General features: G+C 37.0%; 7 protein-coding genes, 1 non-coding gene and 1 pseudogene across 9 annotated transcripts; 4 read left to right on the forward strand and 5 right to left on the reverse strand.

The window, feature by feature from the left end:
• The first annotated feature begins 153 nt into the window (after positions 1-153).
• On the forward strand, positions 154-1152 carry LOC103866819 (annotated as a pseudogene).
• Positions 1019-2212, reverse strand: LOC103866830 (60S ribosomal protein L14-2). Its single transcript, XM_009144818.3, has 5 exons — positions 2062-2212; positions 1843-1944; positions 1514-1643; positions 1327-1439; positions 1019-1236 (listed from the first exon to the last, which is right to left on the reverse strand). The coding sequence occupies exons 1-5, from the start codon at positions 2062-2064 to the stop codon at positions 1180-1182; spliced, it is 405 nt and encodes a 134-aa protein (XP_009143066.1). The 5' UTR covers positions 2065-2212; the 3' UTR covers positions 1019-1179.
• A 240-nt stretch (positions 2213-2452) lies between these two features.
• On the forward strand, positions 2453-5715 carry LOC103866839 (TBC1 domain family member 15). The gene is made up of 12 exons (XM_009144827.3): positions 2453-2881; positions 3356-3451; positions 3549-3652; positions 3733-3872; positions 3962-4060; positions 4144-4266; positions 4337-4425; positions 4521-4626; positions 4711-4808; positions 4902-5162; positions 5251-5334; positions 5430-5715. Exons 1-12 carry the CDS (start codon positions 2792-2794, stop codon positions 5439-5441), a joined length of 1302 nt encoding a protein of 433 aa, XP_009143075.2. The 5' UTR covers positions 2453-2791; the 3' UTR covers positions 5442-5715.
• Positions 5716-6025: 310 nt separating this feature from the next.
• On the reverse strand, positions 6026-10150 carry LOC117134591 (COBRA-like protein 11). Its single transcript, XM_033293005.1, has 5 exons — positions 9940-10150; positions 8521-9831; positions 8271-8416; positions 7855-8187; positions 6026-7194 (listed from the first exon to the last, which is right to left on the reverse strand). Exons 2-5 carry the CDS (start codon positions 9092-9094, stop codon positions 6250-6252), a joined length of 1998 nt encoding a protein of 665 aa, XP_033148896.1. The 5' UTR covers positions 9095-9831; positions 9940-10150; the 3' UTR covers positions 6026-6249.
• MIR9408 (microRNA MIR9408) lies at positions 9584-9723 on the reverse strand. Its single transcript, NR_128609.1, has one exon. It is a non-coding gene; the product is annotated as a microRNA MIR9408 (primary transcript).
• Positions 10151-10396: 246 nt separating the features above from the next.
• LOC103866856 (DDRGK domain-containing protein 1) lies at positions 10397-12908 on the reverse strand. 2 transcript variants are annotated; one of them, XM_009144850.3, is made up of 9 exons: positions 12723-12908; positions 12498-12628; positions 12259-12370; positions 11854-11966; positions 11563-11664; positions 11324-11482; positions 11106-11162; positions 10976-11012; positions 10397-10825 (listed from the first exon to the last, which is right to left on the reverse strand). In XM_009144850.3, the coding sequence occupies exons 2-9, from the start codon at positions 12615-12617 to the stop codon at positions 10614-10616; spliced, it is 912 nt and encodes a 303-aa protein (XP_009143098.1). In that variant the 5' UTR covers positions 12618-12628; positions 12723-12908; the 3' UTR covers positions 10397-10613. The 2 variants fall into 2 exon arrangements, with proteins under 2 accessions (XP_009143098.1, XP_009143105.1); XM_009144857.3 differs by having other exon boundaries at positions 10687-10825; positions 10912-11012.
• Positions 12909-12940: 32 nt separating this feature from the next.
• LOC103866870 (protein translation factor SUI1 homolog 1) lies at positions 12941-14661 on the reverse strand. Its single transcript, XM_009144872.3, has 5 exons — positions 14524-14661; positions 13849-13929; positions 13510-13715; positions 13294-13347; positions 12941-13207 (listed from the first exon to the last, which is right to left on the reverse strand). The coding sequence occupies exons 2-5, from the start codon at positions 13883-13885 to the stop codon at positions 13163-13165; spliced, it is 342 nt and encodes a 113-aa protein (XP_009143120.1). The 5' UTR covers positions 13886-13929; positions 14524-14661; the 3' UTR covers positions 12941-13162.
• Positions 14662-15167: 506 nt separating this feature from the next.
• LOC103866876 (napin) lies at positions 15168-15919 on the forward strand. The gene has a single exon (XM_009144880.2). It carries the CDS (start codon positions 15228-15230, stop codon positions 15768-15770), a length of 543 nt encoding a protein of 180 aa, XP_009143128.1. The 5' UTR covers positions 15168-15227; the 3' UTR covers positions 15771-15919.
• A 222-nt stretch (positions 15920-16141) lies between these two features.
• Positions 16142-21976, forward strand: LOC103868529. Its single transcript, XM_018657367.2, has 5 exons — positions 16142-20226; positions 20321-20498; positions 20586-20697; positions 20775-20951; positions 21032-21976. The coding sequence occupies exons 2-5, from the start codon at positions 20413-20415 to the stop codon at positions 21191-21193; spliced, it is 537 nt and encodes a 178-aa protein (XP_018512883.1). The 5' UTR covers positions 16142-20226; positions 20321-20412; the 3' UTR covers positions 21194-21976.
• The last annotated feature ends 6 nt before the right edge of the window (positions 21977-21982 follow it).

Genomic DNA, 21982 nt, shown 5'->3' on the forward strand with positions numbered 1-21982 from the left:
GAAAATGAGTCGCCCAATCTTTAAGCTTTGTCAAACTTTTTTGTTTTCAAATTTTAAAATTAAATAAATTATTTATTGATTTTAGTGCTGGAATATTCTTATTTTGTTGCGTAAAAAGTGGGCTTCGTACTTCCGGCCCAACAAATTCATCTCTGTTTTGTTGGTGCAGTGAGTTATGAGTTACTTGTTGCAAGATGACGATGGTCAAATCACTGAACCACGCTCCTCCATCAGTGCCGGGTGAGAGATTCTTCTCTCTTCAAATGATCTTCCTTTAACATTCATTTCGAAAGAGTGTTAATGCTCATGTTAATAACAGCTTGGACTACCCTGGAGTTGGACCTGAGCATGGTTTCCTTAAAGACGTGGGACGGGCTGAGTATTACAGCGTTATCGATGGAGAAGCCTTAGAAGGTACTACTTACACTGCACATAATTTTTTTGTTGCTTTCACATGTAATGAGAATTTGCACTGTTTCTTTGGTGACATTCGTGTGTGTAGCGTTCAAGAGAGTATCTCGATTGGAGGGGATAATTCCGGTGCTGGAGACATCACGTGCATTGGCTCATCTGGAGAAGCTTTGTCCGACGTTACCACTTACCAGATGGAACCAGAGAGGTCTTGAATTTCAGTGGGAGAGGGGATAAGGATGTTCAGACAGCCATCAAGTATCTTGAAGTTTAAAGAGAAGGATACTATCATTTTAAGACGGTGATTACATTTTGTTAAAGTAGTTTGTTTTCTGGTCGGAAAACCCAAAATAGGAACAAAGAGTTAAGGAAGGGACCCATTGTTAAGAAAGTATCATACCAAATAAGCTTGTTTTATTGAACGTTTGGTGTTCATGCAAGAAACTAGGAACTGTTTGCTCTTCACTTGGCTGTTTTGCTCCCTAATAAGTTTTTTCGAGTTTGTTTGTTTTTCTTGTTTGCTCATAGCATTTCTGTCTCTCTTTTAAGTATAATAATATTAAACGAAGAGATTAGAGAAAACGGCAATAAGCAAATGGAACTTTTGTAAAAGAAAGGTAAAGATGAAATAACAAACTAAATTTTAAGAAACAAGGTTTCAAAATCCGACAACAGTGTAGATAGATATTGATGTTGAGATTCGTAAAAACACTAATTGCCAATCAAAAATACAAAAAAAAACAGATAAGCAGATAGTACTCAATCTGATCAAGCAGTGATCTCCTTCTTGAGTTTTGCAAGCTCTTGCCTGACAACGCCAGCTTTCTGCAAACAAACAAAGCCAAATTAACAATTCAGTTAAGCACAAAACCCCAACACAGTCATAAAATCACAACAAATTAACACAAGACTGACCTTGATTTTGGCCAACATGATCTTGAACCTGTCAAAGTCATTGAGGCTAGCCCTACGCTTCTGAACAATAAGCTTCCTACCCCATGAGCTCTTCTCCCACTTGTTCTTCACGTCTGCAAAACACTTTATCGAATTAGACCAGAACAACTAACAAGTTTCAACGTTACACACCGAACTCATCACTAACCAGCCTTTTCCATGGCCTCGATCAAAGCCTTCTTCTTAGGCACTCTGTTGATCTCAATCACGATATCGGTAAGAGACAGCCTCTTGAAGTTCATCTGGATTCTCTCCATATCAGGAGCATCTACCAAAGCCTAAATATGCCAAGAACAAAACAAAGAACCAATAAGAACAGTCTTTAAGGGTAAAGGTATTGTCTGTATCATCAAATCAATTAGCTATAATCAATCACACATCGATCAAAACTACTTCTGAAAAAGGCAATGTTCATAAATTTTTCTAACCGTTGGACTAAATTCTCAGATAGATAAGAGATAACACAAACAAACTTACTCTGTTCTGGTCAACGACGTCGACGATGACGACGAGCTTTCCATGATCTTTCCCGTAGTTCACAAGAGCAACTCTCCCAATCTCTACGTACCTCTTGAACACCTAAACAATATTAAACAAACATGACAATCTCAGTCACAACAACTTCACTCAAGAGCCACCTAAACACTTATCCTCCATAAATATCGAGAACAAAGTAATTAGAAATGTAAATCTAACCATTTTCGCCGCTTTAGCTTGGAATGTAGAAGCAAAGAGGAGGAGAGCAACAGCAGCTGAAGGCGTCTTACACCTTGCTGAAGAGACTATTTAAACCTAAACCTAAAGTTTTCTTAGGGTTTTCCGTTGTGGGCCGTACTTATTAAAATAAATTCTTAATAGGCCCATATAATGGTTCAAATTCAATAACTAAAAGCCTAATTATAAAACGGGGTCGTTTATCGTGGCTTACTCTTTCCCTTCCCTATCAACGTTTAGTTTGCATTTCGTTGATAATCATTTCACCGATCATCTGCGACAGAATGTTACAGAAGTCAACTATTTTTAATTACATTACATGGAATATTAATGATTCTGTTAGAGAAATAAAGAAAAAAGAAGGGGGTGACAGCAAAAATCGAGACTCCGACTAACTGTCATGACTAATGAGACCAGGTCATCGTTATCAGGAAAGAAGAAGATACTTATTATAAGCGACGACCAAGAAAAAAAAAAGAAAGACAAAAACTAAAGAAACACAATAACAAAGTTTCTGTCTTTTCGACTCCAATTCACTGGGTCGCCCCCCTTCAATTCTCGATCTTTTTTTTCTTCAAAAAATTCGACAAAATTTAAACAAATTTCATCGTTGTCGATCGAGTTTTGAGGGGATTCCGATCCAGTGTTATTGGTTTCTTTTTCTTTTTTTTTCTCCGGGTAAATATTTGCGTGTATATTTGGGTGGGGGGAGATGTGGGGAGCTGCAGCTGAGCCGGCTGATTCTTATTACCAAGTTCGTCCTGAGTGCACAGATGTGGCCAAAACTAGATTCAAGATCAAGGTTACATTAATCTTCCTTCTTTTTATTCTTTTGTGTTGGTGATTAAGAATATGATGCGTGATTACATTATCCAGATTCATTGCTTATTGATCTTGTCTGGAATGCAATTGTTTTCTTTTCTTGATTATGTAGATCATTAGGTACATTGATCTTATGAGCTGTTTAAGCTCTCAGATCTAATTATTCTTGATCACATTTTTATATGTTTTCCTTAGTCACTGATTTGTGTGTTTAGAGAAAGATAGGGACTTGATTGTCTATTTTTTTTCTTTTTTGTGAAATATAATTATCAAAAGGTTTGAGAGGAGTTTGGCACACAACAGTAATTGACAAGATACATATAAGACAATGTCTTTCTCATCGGTTATGCATTTGATGTTTGACTCTAAAGTTGCTTGAATAAGTTTGGTAGTTGCATCATGATGTTAAGCCACTCAAGTTTCTGACCGGTCGTTTTGTGATGTCTATGTGCAGCCAGGGAAAACTCTAAGTGTAAGAAAATGGCAGGCTGCATTTCTCCAAGACGGGACTCTCGATATTGGCAAGACTCTGAGACGAATCCGAAGAGGGGTATGTCATTTTCCAAAACTCTTTTTGTTTTTGTTTTTGTTTTGCCAAGACTTGTTTTATGGCTTGCTTTAATCTTTTTCTACAATTTGATCTGCAGGGAATACATCCATCAATCAGAGGCGAAGTATGGGAGTTTCTACTTGGCTGTTATGACCCATCAAGTACTTTCGATGAAAGAGAGCAAATCCGACAACGCAGAAGGTAAATATTATTTTGTCTTTGCTTCCTTTATATGTGTACCAATCTTGCTTTATCTATGTGTTGTTGATATCTCCTTTCAGAAAGCAGTATGCTTCTTGGAAGGAAGAGTGTAAGAAAATGTTTCCTGTGATCGGAAGTGGAAGTTTCATCACCGCACCTGTAGTTACTGAAAATGGTCAACCCAACCTTGATCCTCTTGTTCTTCAAGAACTCGACTTCGGTAAAACACAAAAATCTACTCGCCTTTTCCCATAGCTATGTTTTTCTAATAGGCATTTGAAAGAAGTATGTATGTGCTTCTTCTCTCAGGTACAAACTCAAGTGGTTCAGTTTTCTTTAAAAAGCTCACAAGTCGTGGACCTCTTGATAAGAAAGTTATCCAATGGCTTCTTTCACTTCACCAGATTGGTTAGTGTGACTTTATCATCATCATCATGGCTTCCTCTTATCTCCAAAAGTTCGCTCAGTTGTTTAATTTTTATATTTTTCAGGTCTTGATGTGAACCGTACAGACAGGTCTTTGGAGTTTTATGAGAAAAAGGAGAATCTGTCCAAGCTTTGGGATATTCTCTCTGTTTATGCTTGGATAGACCAAGATGTCGGTTACTGTCAAGGTAAAACCAATGTTTTTATATATCATTGTGTCCTCTGTTTATTCTGATTCTTAGTTGTTTTGATTTTCAGGAATGAGTGATCTTTGTTCTCCAATGATTGTTCTTCTTGAAGATGAAGCTGATTCTTTCTTTTGTTTTGAGAGATTAATGCGTCGATTGGTACTGGTTAACCTTAAACATACTTTCAGTGTGTCTTTCTGTATTTGGTATGGTACTAAACATTTGTGTTTTCTTGTGATTTTCGAAATGAAAAGCGAGGAAACTTCCGGAGCACGGGGAGATCTGTTGGAGTTGAAGCTCAACTTACTCATTTGTCTTCAATTACTCAGATTATTGACCCCAAGCTTCACCAACATCTAGGTATAACTACTACTACAGCTTCTTTGCCTCTCTATATGTAACATACTCATCTGTTAACCAAGCTCTTACTCTTGTGAAATGAAGATAAACTAGGGGGAGGTGACTATCTCTTTGCCATTCGGATGCTAATGGTTCAGTTCAGAAGAGAATTCTCGTTTTGTGACTCTTTGTACCTTTGGGAGGTAATGATTCTTTGTCTCTCACTCTCACTTATAAGCATAATCTTTCTTCTTGATTCTTGAATTGATCTCAATGCCAAACTCTACTTCACATAGATGATGTGGGCTCTCGAGTACGACCCTGATCTCTTTCACGTGTACGAGGCGCATCAATGCGGGAGTGAGAAAGTCGAAGTGTCCAACGGTAAACCAAAGTCGATGAGCCAATGCGGAAAGTATGAGAGGCAGAACATGAGGAATGGAGGCAAAAGCGCCGAAGGTCCTTTGCCTATATCGGTTTTTCTAGTGGCCAGTGTCTTGAAAGACAAGAGTTCTAAGCTCATGACTGAAGCTCGTGGACTCGATGACGTTGTTAAGGTTAAAACATAGATACGTCTTTCTTTTAACTTTTGTTTTTATTCTCGTGAATCACATTCCTCATCCCATTTACTTATGATGCTATTAGATACTTAACGACATGAGTGGAAACTTGGATGCCAAGAAAACATGTTCTGGAGCTATAAAGATTCACAAGAAATATCTGAGAAAGGTTATCTCTAAGTTTCTTTTATCTTCTCTCTGAGCTGTCTTTGTGTGTCTCTTCCTGAAAGTCTTTAATTTATGTTGTGTCCTCTCTTATTGCAGGCTAAGAAATAGCACTGCCGAACATTCATGATTCCCCTGCTTAAACCCGTGGAATCATGATAAAACCTTTTTAATGATTGATTCCTTGGGTAGAAAGCAATCTGGAAAATCTTGGAGGCTTGAATTAATACACCCAACATATACACACAAATACAAAAAGAAAAAAACATATTTGTAAGCTGTTCATAAAATTTGATGTTGCATTTATATATGAACAACAAGATGTTTTCTTTTTGTATTTACCAAAGGGGGAAATGAAGAAGGAAATAGTCTGTTCTTAAGTTCATATTGCTCATTTTCTGTTATAGAAATTTTAAATATTTTTTATGAAGAACAAATGTGTGCAAATGAGTTGGCAGGATAGGATCTTCTAAACCAAAGCACAACTTGTAGTAATGGGCAAAAGTGTATTAACAAACACATTAACGGATACATGTTTATTTATTCATTCTCAAATCTTTGAATAAAGAGATATATAAACATTCTCTTCAAGTCACTTAACCATTGCTAAACAGAAAGCAACTTACATAATCACCCTATGCATCTGCAGCCACTGGACTTATGTTTTTGTTTGATGGACTGTTTGATGTGCCAGATCGTTACCAATCGATTTTTTAGACAGATACACAATTTGTAGTAAGGCAAGAGTGTATTCAGTGCTATTCACTCTGCATCAGTTCCTTTGACTAATGGATACAAGTTTCTTGGACCAAACAAAATTTTTAAATAGAGATATACATAACAATTCTCTTCAAGTCCCTTCACCATGGCTAAACAGAAAGCAACTTACATAAATAACTAATGCAAACCTAAACACCTCTTAAAACGAACACATGATCACAAGAAATGTTGTGATCACGAGGAGAATCGAGGGAAAGAATCCAATACCAGATAACCTCTTCCCGGAACTCTTTTTAGGAAAGAACTTAGGAAGCTCACACTCTTCTCCATTGAAGAAAACTCTCTTAGGGAACCCATCTCCTCTTGGGATATTCAAAGTCCCCAAATGCTTTTTAAACGATATAACCGACTGCATTTTCCCTGGCACCTTGGGGTCTCTACCAGGGTGAGTCCCGTTCGTGAGACCAATCAAGAAGTTCATACCACGAACTCCTTGGAAGAAAATGGTCTGGTTCTTAGGTGGAACTCTTGACCCATTGAAAGAGTAAACATTCTCATACCCTAAACCAGCTTTACCCAAATCCACAGCAGCAAACCAGTCCTCCACTGCATTAGCTCCCCAGTTAAAAACCGTCACCCTCGCCGACCATCCATCAGCGTAGTCCGAGTTAACATGCCAGTTCAAGCTGATTCCACAGTTGTCAGGACAAGGAAGCTTCTTTGGGAACGCCAGGTGTTTCCTCTTTGCCCATACTTTTGCCTTGAGCGTCCTGTTTTCAAACGGTACCAAGAGCGAGTCTGGAGGGAGGAGAAGCTGTCTGGCGTTGGCGTTGCATGTGTCGGTGTCGATGTCTCCGCAACCGCAAGCACATGTGTTGCAAGGAATGGCTGAGTCGTTGTAGAAGGCTGAGTAAGAGACGCAGCAACGAGCAGCTTTTGGTTTAGGTTTTGTTATGTTGCAGATGACTTGCCAGGTGGCAAAAGCGTAGGTGGTAGCTTGGAGACCGCTCGGGTCAGGGAACCCGGTTGGATCCACCCTTACAGGTGGTCCACACTTGTACTGAGGATTGACTATACCGTCTATCTTCCAATGCTGAGGAGGGAAGAAGGCTGTTCTGTTCTGATCAGGTGGCACCTTGTATACCTAAACCAAACACATTCAAACCTTATATGAAACACTCCTAACAAGGCCCGAGCACATTTACTTGGAACCGAAAAACAGAACCGTACTAAACTAAAAAAACAAATTTCATAATTATATAGGCTCTTATATCTCTAAAACAAAAAACATATATGAACCGAACGAGAACCTGAGTGGTTACCCGATTTTTTTTTAAATATAGTTTATATATCTAAAATATTAATTATATTTATAATTAGGTTTAAAATAATCAAATATCCTAAAACTGCTATTTATAAATTAAATTACCTAAAAAAATTGAATTATAGATTTTTTTTAATTGACTTTTTTTTTAATTATCGGATATTTTGTCCGAAAACTTTAATTACTCGATATTTTTTCCAAAATATCCCGAACCATTTGAAAATTTATCTAAATTAAACAAAATTATCCAAAAACCGAAATCGAATTGGACCCAAACTTTTTTCTGATATTAGTCGGTTCTTAACTTTGTTACTAAAACCGTACCTAGAACCGAATTAACCGAAACAAATTTCATTAATACTGAATGAATATTTCTAGAACCGAAAAAATTGGGAAATACAAACCGAAACCAAACTGTCCATGCCTACTCTTAACTATTTATTCACCAAACACTGTACTTGTTCTGTCTTGGGGGCTAACCTGTAACTGGAAGATGGCTCTGGACTTAGAAGCATCCATGAGAGCTGGTAGGAGAGTTCCATTCTTGCAGCAGAAAGGCAACATCCCGATGAGTTTATCTTCTTTACGTTCAGCTGGTAAGTCTTTGATAATAGGCTTCTTCTGACAAGTAGCTACCTGAGAGAAATCAAGATCCCCATAAAATTGTCCTGCCTTGCTGTGCAAGCATTCTGACGGGTTCTTCTCAGCTGAATAAGCTCCACGCAAGGAGTGGATGAACTCTCCTCGCATCCACTCCCATGTCAAATTCCAGTGGTCTAACCGTCCCAATGGACTATCATTGTCTATAGTTACCTGTTCAAAACATATAAACCCAATCCTTTATGTATATATGAATCTCTCAAGGTTTTATTGATAGTACTGATGTAATAACTTGCCTGCGCCATGTAGTTGCTTGTGTAGGCTTGAAGAACATCATATATTATATTCAAGTCTCCATGTCGTCTAGGCGTGAACTTTGTTTTGGTTTTTTTCTTAGCTTTAAACTTAGGATTCCTCTTGCAGCAAACTTGCATTGTACCACCTGACTCAAAAAAAACAGACCAAAATAATAAGAAAACAGTCATAAAAGCCCTTTCTTGCGTCACAAGAAACAAATGCGATTTTATGAGTTAGGTTTTAATTAACCTTTTGAAGTAGCAGCAGGGCATTGCCATCCATCATTAACAAGCTTGATCGATCTCGGAAGTGGCGTAGCCGTACCTCTACCACCGAAAAGCGTTCCTGTTATCTCGATATTCGTTGAGATCTTAGTGTAGTCACCAGCTGTTTCTATCGAGGTTTTTAGATCTGTATTAGGAGACCCAATGAACGTTGTCCCATTACTTGCGTCGTAAGGAAAGTCACCATCCGATGAGACAGCTCCCGTAGCAGAAACAATGATCTCTCTGTGACGATACCCTACGAACATTTCCCAACCTTTGACCTCTTCTATCCCCGTGTTCACGATCATAGCCGTTGCCTTGAACGACCAGGCTTGAGCCGTGGCGTTTTTGGTGCGTGGATATAGCTTTTCGCGGCCGCCGGAGTTGTATGACATGTAAACTCCGTTGCAACGGGCAAGACCTGGTGGAGGAGTGTCCTTCTTCTCGACATCTTCGCCGTAGTCTTGAGCGAAAGAAAATGTCGTAAACAGAAGAAGGTTGATTAGAGGTAATTGAAGGAGAAGTAGGTTTAAACGAACGTGACGTATCTTCTTCATATCTACCGTGTTCCTAAGTTTCTTAGGACGCAAGAAAGAGAAAAAGAGAGATGATCAACAAGCTTAAGCGTATTAGAGAGGCAGAGCATAACTGTTTCTCTTCCTCTAGTTTTTTTCCCTTCTTCTCCGGAGAAAACAGAGATAATACAAAATGATTTAGAAGAAAAAAAAACGTAAAATTATTATTATCATACTATTGTCAAATTTGGCTAAAACCGGACCTTCCTGAACAAAATGTACCAAAATTCAATTTGAAACCGAAAGAGTCGGAAAAACAAAATGTTTGAAGTTTCAATCTGAATAGATAAATCAAACACTCCCTTAGAAAAGATAAAAAACCATGTTATTCTCAGCCAATAACTTATGTGGAACACTATGTGAGCACTGGTAACACAATGATTGAACAAAATGAGACATCAATATGTTGTTCTGTACATGGAAAGGTTCATCATCGAAATCGATGACCAGACACGAGAGTTTGGATGTGGCTGGACGAAATTGGTTCAAAACAACATTCTCTAAGATGAAAAATACTTTTTACTTAGTTTTGGCTGCGAGATTTGATCACGGTTACATAAGTCAAAAGCATTTTCCATCCTGAGACTGTTGTCTTAAGCAAAACTCGTTGTTTCAGGCAAAATGAGTGTAGAAGGTGTTGGATTATATAAGCATTTGATGATAAAAAAAGACAAGTTTGAGTAAACGAAATTTCCATTTCTTCACTGAGACTTCCTTATCTGAGAGAGAAGAACACAAGAAAGTTACCATCTTAAACCATGCCATCATCACACAGAAGACAAGCAAATCTCATTAGAGATCGCTTAAAACATGATTCGAAGAGTAACCTTTTTGAAGATGAAGAGAGAGGAGAGCTTTAAAAATATATATTCATAAAGTGAACAGTGGAACAAGGCTGAGTCTATGCACTGCGACTGATGTGTTCTCCCACGTTTCTTCAAAGTTTATACGCATCAATCAACAGCTCATGTTTACACAAAACTTTGAAGAATCATTGAAGCACGCATCACTTGCAGGCATGGAGGCTGCATGAAGTATATAAAGAGAGTCGAAGATGTTTCAGAGTACGTTCACTCATTTAAGATGTTGAAGCACCCATCACTGGCAGGCATGGAGGGTACATACGCATGATAGTGAGCATGGAGGATGCTCACTTTCTCTCAAATGTCATTATCAAATTGAATCTCTCCTCCCACCTACCATAACCATTCTTCTTAAATACACCCATTATCTTACCAACCCCCATTTTGTGTATTCGACTTGTTTCAGTTTGAAACCAATGAATATGTAAAAGATACTGTATAATAGATTTTCATGAATTTGATCCCCAAAAAAAACCTTCATGAACTGCACATGGATGTAAGGATGTCATACTAGCACTAAAATCAGAACAAGTTCTATGTATGACCAAACCAGTAAGTTTGCAGCGTGTCACCAAAGGCTTTCTCTTACTCTTGCTTTAGACAGAAGGATTTTACAAGAGAGACTGTGAATAAGTTAACTAAGAAACCGAGATCTCTTCCATGCCGCTGATTTCTTCAGTTAGCTGATCTTGTACTTTGGGCTCCAAGTCGATGAACTGGTTCGACTTGCTTGCTAGATGTGAGATACTAACTCTTCCTTGACGTTTGATGTAATCCGCAACCGCATTCATCTCTTCCATTGATATGTAAATGTATTTTCCTCTATCATCCATAACACCAGAGAGCCGTCCTGAATGAAAATGAGAAGGCTTTTCAGATCTTACGAGTCCCATTACAGTTTTCACATGTATGTATACACAGTCATCAATGTTTCACCTGGTTACTCATATAAACTACCATACGAATTCTAGTTTAATGGTTGGATGGAGAGAAGATTTACCGATGCTCTCCAAAGAGGCGATCCTGTTGATGCATTCCTACACCAACAAACAATTGAATCAGATTCTCACTTTAGAACAATGACAAAATGTATTCAAATTTGCTTCATATAAGATGTATCCAGCAGAAACCTGAGTTCGTAGATTAAACTCTGCGGCGAGATCTTCAAGTGGAACACATTTTTGTATCTGCAATCACATCAAAGAGTAAAATGAAGGCTCAGCATTTCTGTTCATCGATATGGAATGAGACAATACATGTATCTATACTTCATCGTTATGTTTGTTTCTGTTGGCAGAATAACGATTATGATGGGAGATTGGAAAGCGTTTGGTTATTCAAGATGTACCTTTATGTATTCAACAAATTCTGAAAGCAAATCTTGGTTTCCACCCTGCACTTCCTCTGTAGTCCCTTCAGCGTCAACTGAGAACTCCCCTTTCCATTTGTCAAACTCTAACGCAGCGGCCTCTTCTTCCTTGGCTTGTCGTGCTTTTTCTTCTTCTTCCTACATAACAGCCAAGTTCAGTATTTACTAGAGCAGGACACCTAAACAGAAGAGAACTGGAGATGAAATAATTGACCCACCAGCTTCCTCTCCTCTGCCTCGCGCTCCTCATCTTTCTTCCTCCGCATCTCTGCATACCAATCTTGTTTTGTACTCCTTGACTCACGTGCAGCTTCTTCAGCCTTTACCAGAAAAATATGAAAGAAATTGTGAAGAGGAAAGTATTGCCACGTACTATTCTGATCCATGGGCAAATGCTCTATCCTTAAGCTACAATCCAAGACTTTCACAGTTGGGACTGTAACTGGTCAAATGATAATCCTATAATTTCCTATACTTAGTACTTGTAGAACATTAGACTGTTTAGGCACCTGTCTTTGTTCTTCTCGTTCTTGACGCTTCTTCTCCTTCTTCTTAGATGCTCTGGCTTGATTTCCAATGGCTTCTTCTTCTTCTTCTTCATCTTCACTCCCACTGATGTTTTCTGTTTTCACATTTACCCAAATAAATATTCCAAGCCCAGTAGTTCATTTATTTTCAAACCCTTTCTTAATTTTAAGCTTAGCTTTACAGCAAGATGACAATTCTTGAATAGCTGGTTCCGAGTTCCTCACTGGCTATATAGTAAACTCTAACCAATAACACACGGTTGTTGTAACAGAAACTTATATTCATCTGAAACCATGCCTATTTGATAGTGTGTCTATACTTTAAAAAAAAAAAAAAAACTCAACCCTTGACACTGAATAACAGTACAGAAGCTGTAAAGTACCAACCTTGAACGTTGGATGATGATGAGGAGCTAGCACCAGCAGAAGCTGCAGGTCTCCGACGCATTCTACGCCCACCACCACCAGTAGCACGTACCACGTTTTCACGTGCCTGAACCTTTTTTTTTTTTTTTTTTTAATTCCACGCAAAATAACCCATCAGACCCCCAAAAAACAGAGGAATTACCTAACAGTCCATTTCGCAGCACTGACAAAAAAAAATAAAAAAAAAATTGAGAAGTTACCAGCGGCGGTTGTGCATCTTCCTCACGTGATCGAGCATCTACCCGACGTTTCCATAAGAACAAAGGAATCACTGCAGCTATGAGGATCATCGACACTATCAAAGCGAATATCTCCTCCATTTCTTACTTACCTGCGATCGAAATGTAACCGAATTTGAAACAAGTGTTGAGAAAAATCAAAATATAATAACTAAGCGATCGATTCAGATCGTTCAACAATCTAACCTAATTTTCGTAGTGTAACCTAAAGCGTCTTGCTCGAGGATTGCAGAGCTCCCTCCACCTTGACTCGCCAGAGAAGACGATCGACAGGGTTAGTTTCGTAACTGTACACGACAGAGTCTTTGGCGCTAAATATAGACTTCTTTAGTTTCATGGTTTGTTATTAAGAAATTTGCTATACGGATCCAATGGTAAGAAAGATAATCAGACAAGAGGCCAAGTTAACGAAAGATTCTTAACATTCTCATAGTATTAAAGAAGTGGCAAAGCCAAAGTACATAAGATGGTAGTCTCTTAGTATCATACCAAAGGGTGAATAGAGAGAAAACAGCAACAAGAGAATCAAAGATGATGAAAGTTGAAGAAATGTTTTGGAAGGGGAGGGTAACAGTAGTGATTCACTAGAGCAGTAAACGGCCTAGGGAAATTGCACCACAAGCAGCTCAGAAACCATGTATCTTGATGTTATCCTTCTTCACAAGGCCAGCCTGTTCCAAGAAAAAAAGTAGCCTGGATGAGATAATGCAACAAATGTATTATGGTAGCTTTGTTCGTGAAAATGTGTGATTATTACCTGGACTAGGAACGTGGAGACGTTCTTCCTCTGGTCGCCTTGAAGCTGAATAACCTACAAATTCCAATAATAACAAAATTAACGAGAGAGCACACATACAAAAGCTAAAATTCTTAAGCTAAGTCTTTAACTGTCTGTTTGCATTATTTGACTGATACTACACCAACTGTTAAAAACAGTAGTTGATGATATACCACGGAGTTTCAAAACACGCACCTGTCCGAGTTCAGAGTCTTGAACCACGGTTCCGTTGCAACAAAACTCCTTCTTGAGGTCCTTAAGTATCTTGCTGTAACTATACTCTTTCTTCAGCCCCTGGACAGTTGTCAAGCTTTTCCTACCATTGCGCTGCTGCACACGGATGTGGACGTACTCCTTTGTTCCCGCACCTGAGTCCTCAGCATTCGCATCAGCAAACGGGTCTGCACGAAATCCAAAAATAAACTAATTAGCTCATACCATATCCAACATGAGAAACATCCACAGAATCATACGAGCCAGATATGCAGCGGTACTTCAATCAAACTATGGACCATATCAATAATTGGAGCTTACCGAAGGCAGTAGGGACCTGGGAATCAAGTTCAGACATGAAACTTTGTTGATCTGATGGGCAAACTACACAGAAACTGAGACCTGAGCAATAAGACCACCAACATCACATAAGAATTTGACAAACACACAGAGAAGATGAAAAGTCTCAAACCAAAATCGACTTAGGTACTAAGCTTATTAACTAGGTCTCAAGATAATAGCTAAAGACCTGAATCAAGTAACACAGAGAAAAACAGAGATAAAATAAACATAACACGATAACAAATCAATAAAAAAAAACACAATTTTAGCCGCATTCAATTGGAGATTATTGATAATTAATAGTAAATAATCAAATGGGAAACTAAAGATTATCATCACCAACGGAAGATACGAGATGAGCAAAATACCATCTGATCATATCCCAGACACGATTCAGTCAAATTACCCAAACAATGTAAAGAGGAAACATCAATCCATCAAAAGATTACGTTTTTTTTTTTCAAATTCAGATGCAATTCTAATAGATCACAAGCAAAACCTCGAGTTCGATCGTCAGACGAGGAAAAAAAAAACGAACCAGAAACGCAATAAATTTGACCTCGGAATTATCGAAATCAAGCAAAATAACAAGATGTAATTTGCGATCAGCTAAAGAAAGAAGACAAAACGTGGATAGAAGAAGGGCAATTCTACCTGATTCGAGGAGTAGAGTTTCGAGGATCTGATTATCGGGAGAGGAGAAGAGAAGAATGAAACCCTAGATTCGGATAAAGTATGCAACTTATGTTTCGGTGGAGGAGAGGAAGACGTAGTCTCAAATTATATTTTCAAGGTGGACTTGGGCTTTGTACTTAACCCCTTAGTGGGCTTGTAATTGGGCTTCGCACGTATCCATTTGGTAGATTTGATTTGTCCACTACACCAGTCGAATTCCATCAGATACACATTCTCCAATCGAAATTACGTGTTCTCACACTTTCTTTTACAAGTGTTTCTAACCTCGTGCTTAGTTTACCATGTCATTGATTTATGATCAGTCGATAATGGGATTCTTTTTTTCTTAAATAGCTCGACTTGAATTAAATAAATGTTTACAAGGAAATTCGGTTTTAAAAATATTCGAAATGTCAGAATATGAACTACACATCATACATGCAAGGTTGCACTGCATGTAGACGCGGAGACTTGTCACTCCTCCACATTTGAGTTTCCAACACCTAATCGCTACAAAAACCTTTATAGATTCTATCTTTTTCACAAACAAACAAACACATTCATGCAATGTTACACGTGATCTACATGCAGAACATCTCTCACGCCTATAAATACCAACCAACACTCCACTTCCCTCTTCACTCAAACCAAAACAAGCAAAAAAACATACACACAAATAGCAAATGGCGAACAAGCTCTTCCTCGTCTCGGCAACTCTTGCCTTCTTCTTCCTTCTCACCAACGCCTCCATCTACCGCACCATCGTGGAAGTCGACGAAGATGATGCCACAAACCCAGCCGGCCCATTTAGGATTCCAAAATGTAGGAAGGAGTTTCAGCAAGCACAACACCTGAAAGCTTGCCAACAATGGCTCCACAAGCAGGCAATGCAGTCCGGTAGTGGCCCAAGCTGGACCCTCGACGGTGAGTTTGATTTTGAAGATGACATGGAGAACCCCCAGGGCCCACAACAGAGGCCGCCACTACTCCAGCAGTGCTGCAACGAGCTCCACCAGGAAGAGCCACTTTGCGTTTGCCCAACCTTGAAAGGAGCATCCAAAGCCGTTAAACAACAGGTTCGACAACAGCAAGGACAGCAGGGACAGCAGCTGCAGCAAGTAATTAGCCGTATCTACCAGACTGCTACGCACTTACCTAAAGTTTGCAACATCCCGCAAGTTAGCGTTTGTCCCTTCCAGAAGACCATGCCTGGACCCTCCTACTAGATTCCAAACGAAACCCTCGAGTGTATGAATGTGGTTGTCGATATATGTCAACGCCACACTTCATCTCGTAATATGTAAGGTCTTATCTAGGATGTTTGAGGCTATGTAATTAGCACTACTCCGTAATAAAAGAGGTTTTTAATGTTTTATTCGGTGTGCATGCTCTCTAAGTGGTCCAAGATTTTAGTATTCGAGCAAATTTTCCTATCAAATTTGTGCGTTACTTGATCAACTTAACTCGTACATGTACATCCATGGGCGAATCTACGTGACGTAGGGAGGGGGCAGCTGCCCCCATTTAATTTTAAAAATGTTAAATATATAACCATAACAAAACAGATAATGTTGACTATAGTGGTTCTAGTGGTTATTGCCTCCACTAACTAAATATATTTCCTCCCGTTGGTTTATGTTTTCAGTCACGTTTTTGCTTTTATTTCTAAAGTTATTTAGTTTCCAACATAAATTTTAAACTATTTTCTAATTTACATCTCCTATAAATGCACAATCTAATTATCATTACTTTTAGGATTTCAAGTCATACAATAATATATAAATCTATGATATTATTCTTTTTACTATATCTTGTTTTCTTTCATCATTTTTGTTAATTATTATTGAATAACTATTTCTTGGAATGTATATTTACTTTTAAGGATATAAATTAAAGAGTAATCACATATTTTATAAAGGAAAACCATTTTAAACTAACGTCTATATATTCCTATACAATATTTGATATAATATCGTCTAATGGGTTACCTATCCTCAGTTGGCTTCTCACCTCTCATCCAAACCCTTTAAGTTGGGTATATCAACGTCGATTTCGACTATTTCAAGCTCTTTAGAGCTACCGTTTCAGGGTTACAAGTGAAGCGTATCTAAGGGTTCCTTTACTTTGAGCACGTCTCTCCCTTTAACATTGTTTTCTCATGTTTTGTTGTAGTACTTTTAGTATTCATTTTATAGTTGAATGTTCCTCCGGTTGTAGTTCTTTAAGCCTTTAGGCCTTTAATATATTGTGTTTCAAAATATATATATATATATATATATATATATATATATATATCTATATATGTATATATATTTATATTAGTTTTAATTGTAGGTTCCTAAAAACTATGGAAAATCTAACCGAAGTATCTAAAATTAGATATTTAATTTTCAGTTAGATTTTCCATAGTTTTTAGAAATCTGTAATGAAATATTAATATAAATATATAATTACATATATACATATATTAAGAATTGTTTGGATAGAACCCCCATTAAAAAAATACTCTAATGTAATTACATATTTTATGAGTAGTATTTGGAAGTATGTTATACCCATCCCACCAGATTTATCCCACAGAGGGGTTAACTATTTTATGATTCAGAAAACTTAATCTGCAAAGTGAAAATATAACACGCATCTATCTCGTTTAAATTTGCGGAGAACCTACAAGAGCCGTTTACATATTACTTATAATTTTTTTTATAAGTAATATGTAAACGGATATTGTAGATTTTCCGCAAGTTTAAACGAGATAAGATGTGTGTTATATTACTTATAATAAAATAATTATTTCATATATTTTTAATTATACTTTTATCAGAATATATTATATAGTTATAACTAAAGTTATATAGATAGTTATAGTTTAACATATGATTTATGTGTATAAATAATAATTTACGGGATGATGTATATCCATAATTCAAATTTGATCGACAATGGACATGCATCAGCCTAAATTATAATTAGACCAATCGTACGAAGTAGATCCAGATAGAACGATTTTAAATATATGAAATATATGAAAAATATATATATATATATATATATATATATCTCCTATACATTAAAACAGAAGTCACTTTAGTGATTTTTGCTGAGGTGGCACTCATATAGAGCTTCTCAGGAAAAACGAATTCTATTGGTTGGTTTTTTTGAATTTCTCTTTTTCATTTTTTTTTTCATTCCCCTCCGTGTTTTCTAAAACGCCGTCGTATGTCCTGAATTTATTCTTTTTTTTTCAATCGCGTATCAATGGAAGCTCTATATGGTTTCGATCCGATGAAGAGAGTCCGACCAAAGGAATTTGCTACTCCCTACTCTGCTACTTCAATCATATCCATCGCGAACATCAACGATAACCAGACGAGGTTTAGTTTGTCGATACTCTCAGAATTTACGGTTTTTTTGGTTTATCTGATTGGATTCGACTTTTAAGCTAATTGGCGAAGATTTTTTTGGATTCTCTGATTGGATTCGACTTTTAAGTTATGATACAAAGATTGTTTGATTTCTCTGATTGGATTCGACATATATTAAGCTGTAAACTACGATCTGCTTATTAAAATTTAGAATATTTGTATCTAATTGACTGATTAACCTTCTTGCTGTTGAGGTCTTGATTCTCTAGAACCAGACAATTGCCACGACCAGAGATGTCGTACGCGGACTGTCTACTGATGGAACAAGAAGAGACAACTGACATTTACAAGAAACTTGCATTCGACTTCAGTCTCTGACTCAGGACTGTAAGATTATCTTCTCCTTAATAACTCAACCAGCATTTAGACAGTCCTCTCTTGAGATATTCAAGTTTGGTTTTTTTGTTTCATTAGCACGATTTAGAGCTTCACATTACTAATTCCGATAGTCTGTTGCATCGCTAATTGCTATTCGATTTAGAGGTTCACATTACTAATTTAGTCTGTCGGTTTCATTCCTTACGGTTTCCGGTCTGTTGGATTTCGGATTTTCAAGTTTGCTTTTAGTTTAATTATGGGAAAAAATATGAATAGCCCATTTAAAAAAGGCCTAATATATTGTCGATAGATGTTAAGCCCATATAATTAGATAACTTGCGCAAGATTGTAAACTAATTTTCATATTAATAACTTTCCTTATTATTCGAATCAATTACTTGCGCAAGTTATTTTCGTATTTATTACATTACTTGTGCAAGTTAAAATCATATCATATGCAAATCAATTTATGACAATACACAATTAAAATATTTCTTTAAACGATTTCAATCTTTATTAGGGGTCATTAATATGATAAATAAATCGGCTTAATATATATATGAGAAACCCGAATGGTTAAAATACAAACATTCAGCTCTAACAAAAACAATGGCAATGGTGCGAGCCAAAAAAAATATTGTTTCTTATGTGAGAGAATTAAAACCCCGTAAAGATACGTCCCGTATTGAAGTTAGGATTGTTCGCTTATGGAGAAACTATAACAAAGAATCCGGAAACACCATTGAAATAGTGGTTGTTGATAAAGAAGTAAGTATACATCATACAACATGGATTTATGAAAGAAGCATCGTTTATATACTTATTCTGCGTTTATAAAACTCTTATAATTTTTGTGACCAGGGGACAAGAATTCATGCTTCAGTTGGTGAACAACTCATCAAAAAATTCGATGACAAGCTACGAGAGGGAGATGCGATTGTCCTCCAGTTGTTCAAAGTGTACGATGCAACTGGTGAATACCGTACAATGCCACATCCTTACAAAATTGGCTTCTTTCCAACAACTTTTGTTGGAAAAACTGATGATTTTCCAAGTGCAGTTCCCGAAAAGTATTTCGCGGACTTTTCTGATATTCTTGGTGGAAATTTGGATCATAACTGTTTGGTTGGTGAGTTAGTTTCTTACGCAGTTAAAGAGTCTTTCACTTTGTAGTAACTTGTTTCTGATTTGACACTTATTTTTATTATGTAGATGTGGTTGGCCAAATAGTTAACGAGGCTCTCTGGAAAACAAAATAATAAAAGTAAAAGACAACATGAAGCTCTTGGTTGAGTTGCGTGACCCAAAGTAAGACCCGGTTTTTAATCTTAGTTATACTTTGCTAGCTAAACCTCTATTAACTGTATTTAACTTAAGTTTATATTATACATTAATGTGAAGATGATGTGTACTCTGTGGGGTTTTTATGCTAAACAAGTATACGATTACAGTAGGAGTAACATGTCCACCATGATTATTTGTGTTATCAGATTATGTTCTGTTAAAGAGTGGAAAGGTATATAATTGTGTTTCAATTTGTGTAAAATAATTGCGAGCATAACATATGAATAAGATCAATATACTTTGTAGGTGCTTACTCCATATCTAGCGGGTATAATTCAATCCATATTCTGCTCAACCCAACACTTGATTTTATTGAGGAGTTCAAATCAAGGTACGTGTCATGCGTCTTACGTTCCAGACCTATGGAGGAGTTCAATACATATAGATGTTTATTTTAATTTGTGAACGTCATTTTCACTGACGGGATTTTAAATTATGTGTGATTATTTGTGATGGCAGTCTCCCTGATGATTCACTTGCTCTTACAAACAACGATAGTAGCCAATGGTCTGTTGGTACTGCTACTTCTATTCGTGCCAGGTTTTTTGTTCTTAATGAGAGGCTAACCATCAGAGAGATCATTGACAATACTCTGGTATATAGACTACACTCTTTGATCTCAAATTTTTTACACATGCGTATACTCCATGTGTTATCAATGCTTTTAACATATTGTTATTGACGAATAGGTTGACACTTTTGTCACTCTGGGGACTATTGAAACAATTGATACTGAACGTGGCTGGCAATATTTAAGTTGCAAATACCACAGCAAAAAGTGATGCCTACCACCAATGTTGATGCTGATGGCCGGCCCTTGTTCTTCTGCAATACGTGTGACAAAGAACACAGTGATGTCATTTCCAGGTATTGAGCGGGTTAGATATACAAATAGATGAGTTGGGTAAATCGTCACTGAAATAGTCTGTGACGTTAATTAATTTTTTTGTACAGGTTCAAATTAATTGCCCATGTCAAGGATGATAGCGGTGAGGCTAATTTTCTTTTGTTTGACGCTAATGCTCAACAAATTGTGCGTCATTCTGCTGCTGAACTCTATGATGAGGTACTCTTATGCAATATAATTATACATCAATTAACACAATAAATTCGTTTGTTTAACCTATCTCTATGTAATTGTAGAATGAAGATGAAGACTTCTTACCAGAAGCAGTTAGCGATCTCTTTGGTAAGAGAGTCCTTTTTGAGATTTCAGTTGACGCTGATAACATTAAAGGAAAGAGCTCTCAGTATGTGGTTCGATTGGCTACTGATGACCGTGAAATGGTTGAGGAATTTGCTGATTTGCCTCCTAAACCGGTAATTTACTGCTTCTAATTGCGATTAATTTGATTGTTACAGGAGCATAATATTGATTCGATTAAATCTGTTTCTTGCAGGTCCTAATGTTGGAGTCCGCATATGATATTTCCTCTGGTTCTGGTGGTTTTACAGCAACTCCTTTGTCCAAAAGAAAAAGCGAACAAGATGACGAAAGTTACCTTGAGGATCAACACTCTGTTAACAAGAAACTCTCTCAAAAGAAACTCAAGGGCGAGTGAACTGTCTCTTTTTCAAATGTTGTCCTTTATATTGTTTGCTTAACTCATCAAATTACTTACAAAATTTATTTAATTTTTTGCAGGTTTCTAATTGAATTTGCTTTCTTTATCGAGAAATGTACTTCATAATTTATATTATTTATGGATAATATTTTGATTTTTATTATATTTTCTTTTAATATGTGTACATAAATGTTTGTTTATTATTTATGGGAAAATAATATTATTCACCTAAAATAAAGAATTACGATACATATACAATACAATTCTAATTAATGATAATATAAAATATGTTACTTCTAAAACTATACACTTTTTATTCCATTTTTTAAATGAAAGTATCTTCGTAAACACACAAAATATTTTGTGACGTTGCAATTATACATACACACAATATCTGCCTTCATACTGACGTTACTGTGTTCCCTCTCGTGAGGTGTGGACCGAGAGGAAACACATGGTGCGGGCCAGTCACGTTCTTATGCCCGCACAGGGTGCGAACGGATCACCTAGTATATATATAACAGGGCGGATAACTCAAATTCCCAGTTTATATTGACTGTGGCTAGTAAGTCAACTTTAACTCCTATGCTTCTGATTACAGACTCTCTCAACTGCACTACCTCCAAAATTATAGACTCTCATCACATTTAAAACCAACTAAATGTCTTTTTATTTTATGAAATTAAGTTTTTACCTTCTTTCTAAAAGAATCGTTCATAACGTCATGCCAAAACATGAGCTAAACGTCGCATATAGCATGCAGATGCGGATGACTATTTTGTTCGT

Source organism: Brassica rapa, chromosome A01 (genome assembly GCF_000309985.2).
Source record: "Brassica rapa cultivar Chiifu-401-42 chromosome A01, CAAS_Brap_v3.01, whole genome shotgun sequence".
NCBI lineage: Eukaryota > Viridiplantae > Streptophyta > Magnoliopsida > Brassicales > Brassicaceae > Brassica > Brassica rapa.

What these genes read in the sequence shown, in the direction of transcription:
- LOC103866830 (XM_009144818.3), bottom strand. An exon ending in ACGTCGTTGACCAGAACAGA is followed by an intron (nt 1,644 to 1,842) that starts GTAAGTTTGTTT and finishes TGGCATATTTAG; the next exon opens with GCTTTGGTAGATGCTCCTGA. An exon ending in TCATGTTGGCCAAAATCAAG is followed by an intron (nt 1,237 to 1,326) that starts GTCAGTCTTGTG and finishes GTTTGTTTGCAG; the next exon opens with AAAGCTGGCGTTGTCAGGCA.
- LOC103866839 (XM_009144827.3), top strand. Translation starts at nt 2,792, where the DNA reads ATGTGGGGAGCTGCAGCTGAGCCGGCTGATTCTTATTACCAAGTTCGT. An exon ending in TGAGACGAATCCGAAGAGGG is followed by an intron (nt 3,452 to 3,548) that starts GTATGTCATTTT and finishes TTTGATCTGCAG; the next exon opens with GGAATACATCCATCAATCAG. An exon ending in AGATGTCGGTTACTGTCAAG is followed by an intron (nt 4,267 to 4,336) that starts GTAAAACCAATG and finishes TTTGATTTTCAG; the next exon opens with GAATGAGTGATCTTTGTTCT.
- LOC117134591 (XM_033293005.1), bottom strand. Translation starts at nt 9,094, where the DNA reads ATGAAGAAGATACGTCACGTTCGTTTAAACCTACTTCTCCTTCAATTA. An exon ending in CCCTGCTGCTACTTCAAAAG is followed by an intron (nt 8,417 to 8,520) that starts GTTAATTAAAAC and finishes TTTTTGAGTCAG; the next exon opens with GTGGTACAATGCAAGTTTGC. An exon ending in GAGCCATCTTCCAGTTACAG is followed by an intron (nt 7,195 to 7,854) that starts GTTAGCCCCCAA and finishes TGTTTGGTTTAG; the next exon opens with GTATACAAGGTGCCACCTGA.
- LOC103866856 (XM_009144850.3), bottom strand. Translation starts at nt 12,617, where the DNA reads ATGGAGGAGATATTCGCTTTGATAGTGTCGATGATCCTCATAGCTGCA. An exon ending in AGTTTAATCTACGAACTCAG is followed by an intron (nt 11,013 to 11,105) that starts GTTTCTGCTGGA and finishes TTGTTGGTGTAG; the next exon opens with GAATGCATCAACAGGATCGC. An exon ending in CGCCTCTTTGGAGAGCATCG is followed by an intron (nt 10,826 to 10,975) that starts GTAAATCTTCTC and finishes ATTTTCATTCAG; the next exon opens with GACGGCTCTCTGGTGTTATG.
- LOC103866870 (XM_009144872.3), bottom strand. Translation starts at nt 13,885, where the DNA reads ATGTCTGAACTTGATTCCCAGGTCCCTACTGCCTTCG. An exon ending in CCAGGTCCCTACTGCCTTCG is followed by an intron (nt 13,716 to 13,848) that starts GTAAGCTCCAAT and finishes GATTTCGTGCAG; the next exon opens with ACCCGTTTGCTGATGCGAAT. An exon ending in AAGACTCTGAACTCGGACAG is followed by an intron (nt 13,348 to 13,509) that starts GTGCGTGTTTTG and finishes TGGAATTTGTAG; the next exon opens with GTTATTCAGCTTCAAGGCGA.
- LOC103866876 (XM_009144880.2), top strand. Translation starts at nt 15,228, where the DNA reads ATGGCGAACAAGCTCTTCCTCGTCTCGGCAACTCTTGCCTTCTTCTTC.
- LOC103868529 (XM_018657367.2), top strand. Translation starts at nt 20,413, where the DNA reads ATGCCTACCACCAATGTTGATGCTGATGGCCGGCCCTTGTTCTTCTGC. An exon ending in CACAGTGATGTCATTTCCAG is followed by an intron (nt 20,499 to 20,585) that starts GTATTGAGCGGG and finishes TTTTTTGTACAG; the next exon opens with GTTCAAATTAATTGCCCATG. An exon ending in CTGATTTGCCTCCTAAACCG is followed by an intron (nt 20,952 to 21,031) that starts GTAATTTACTGC and finishes TGTTTCTTGCAG; the next exon opens with GTCCTAATGTTGGAGTCCGC.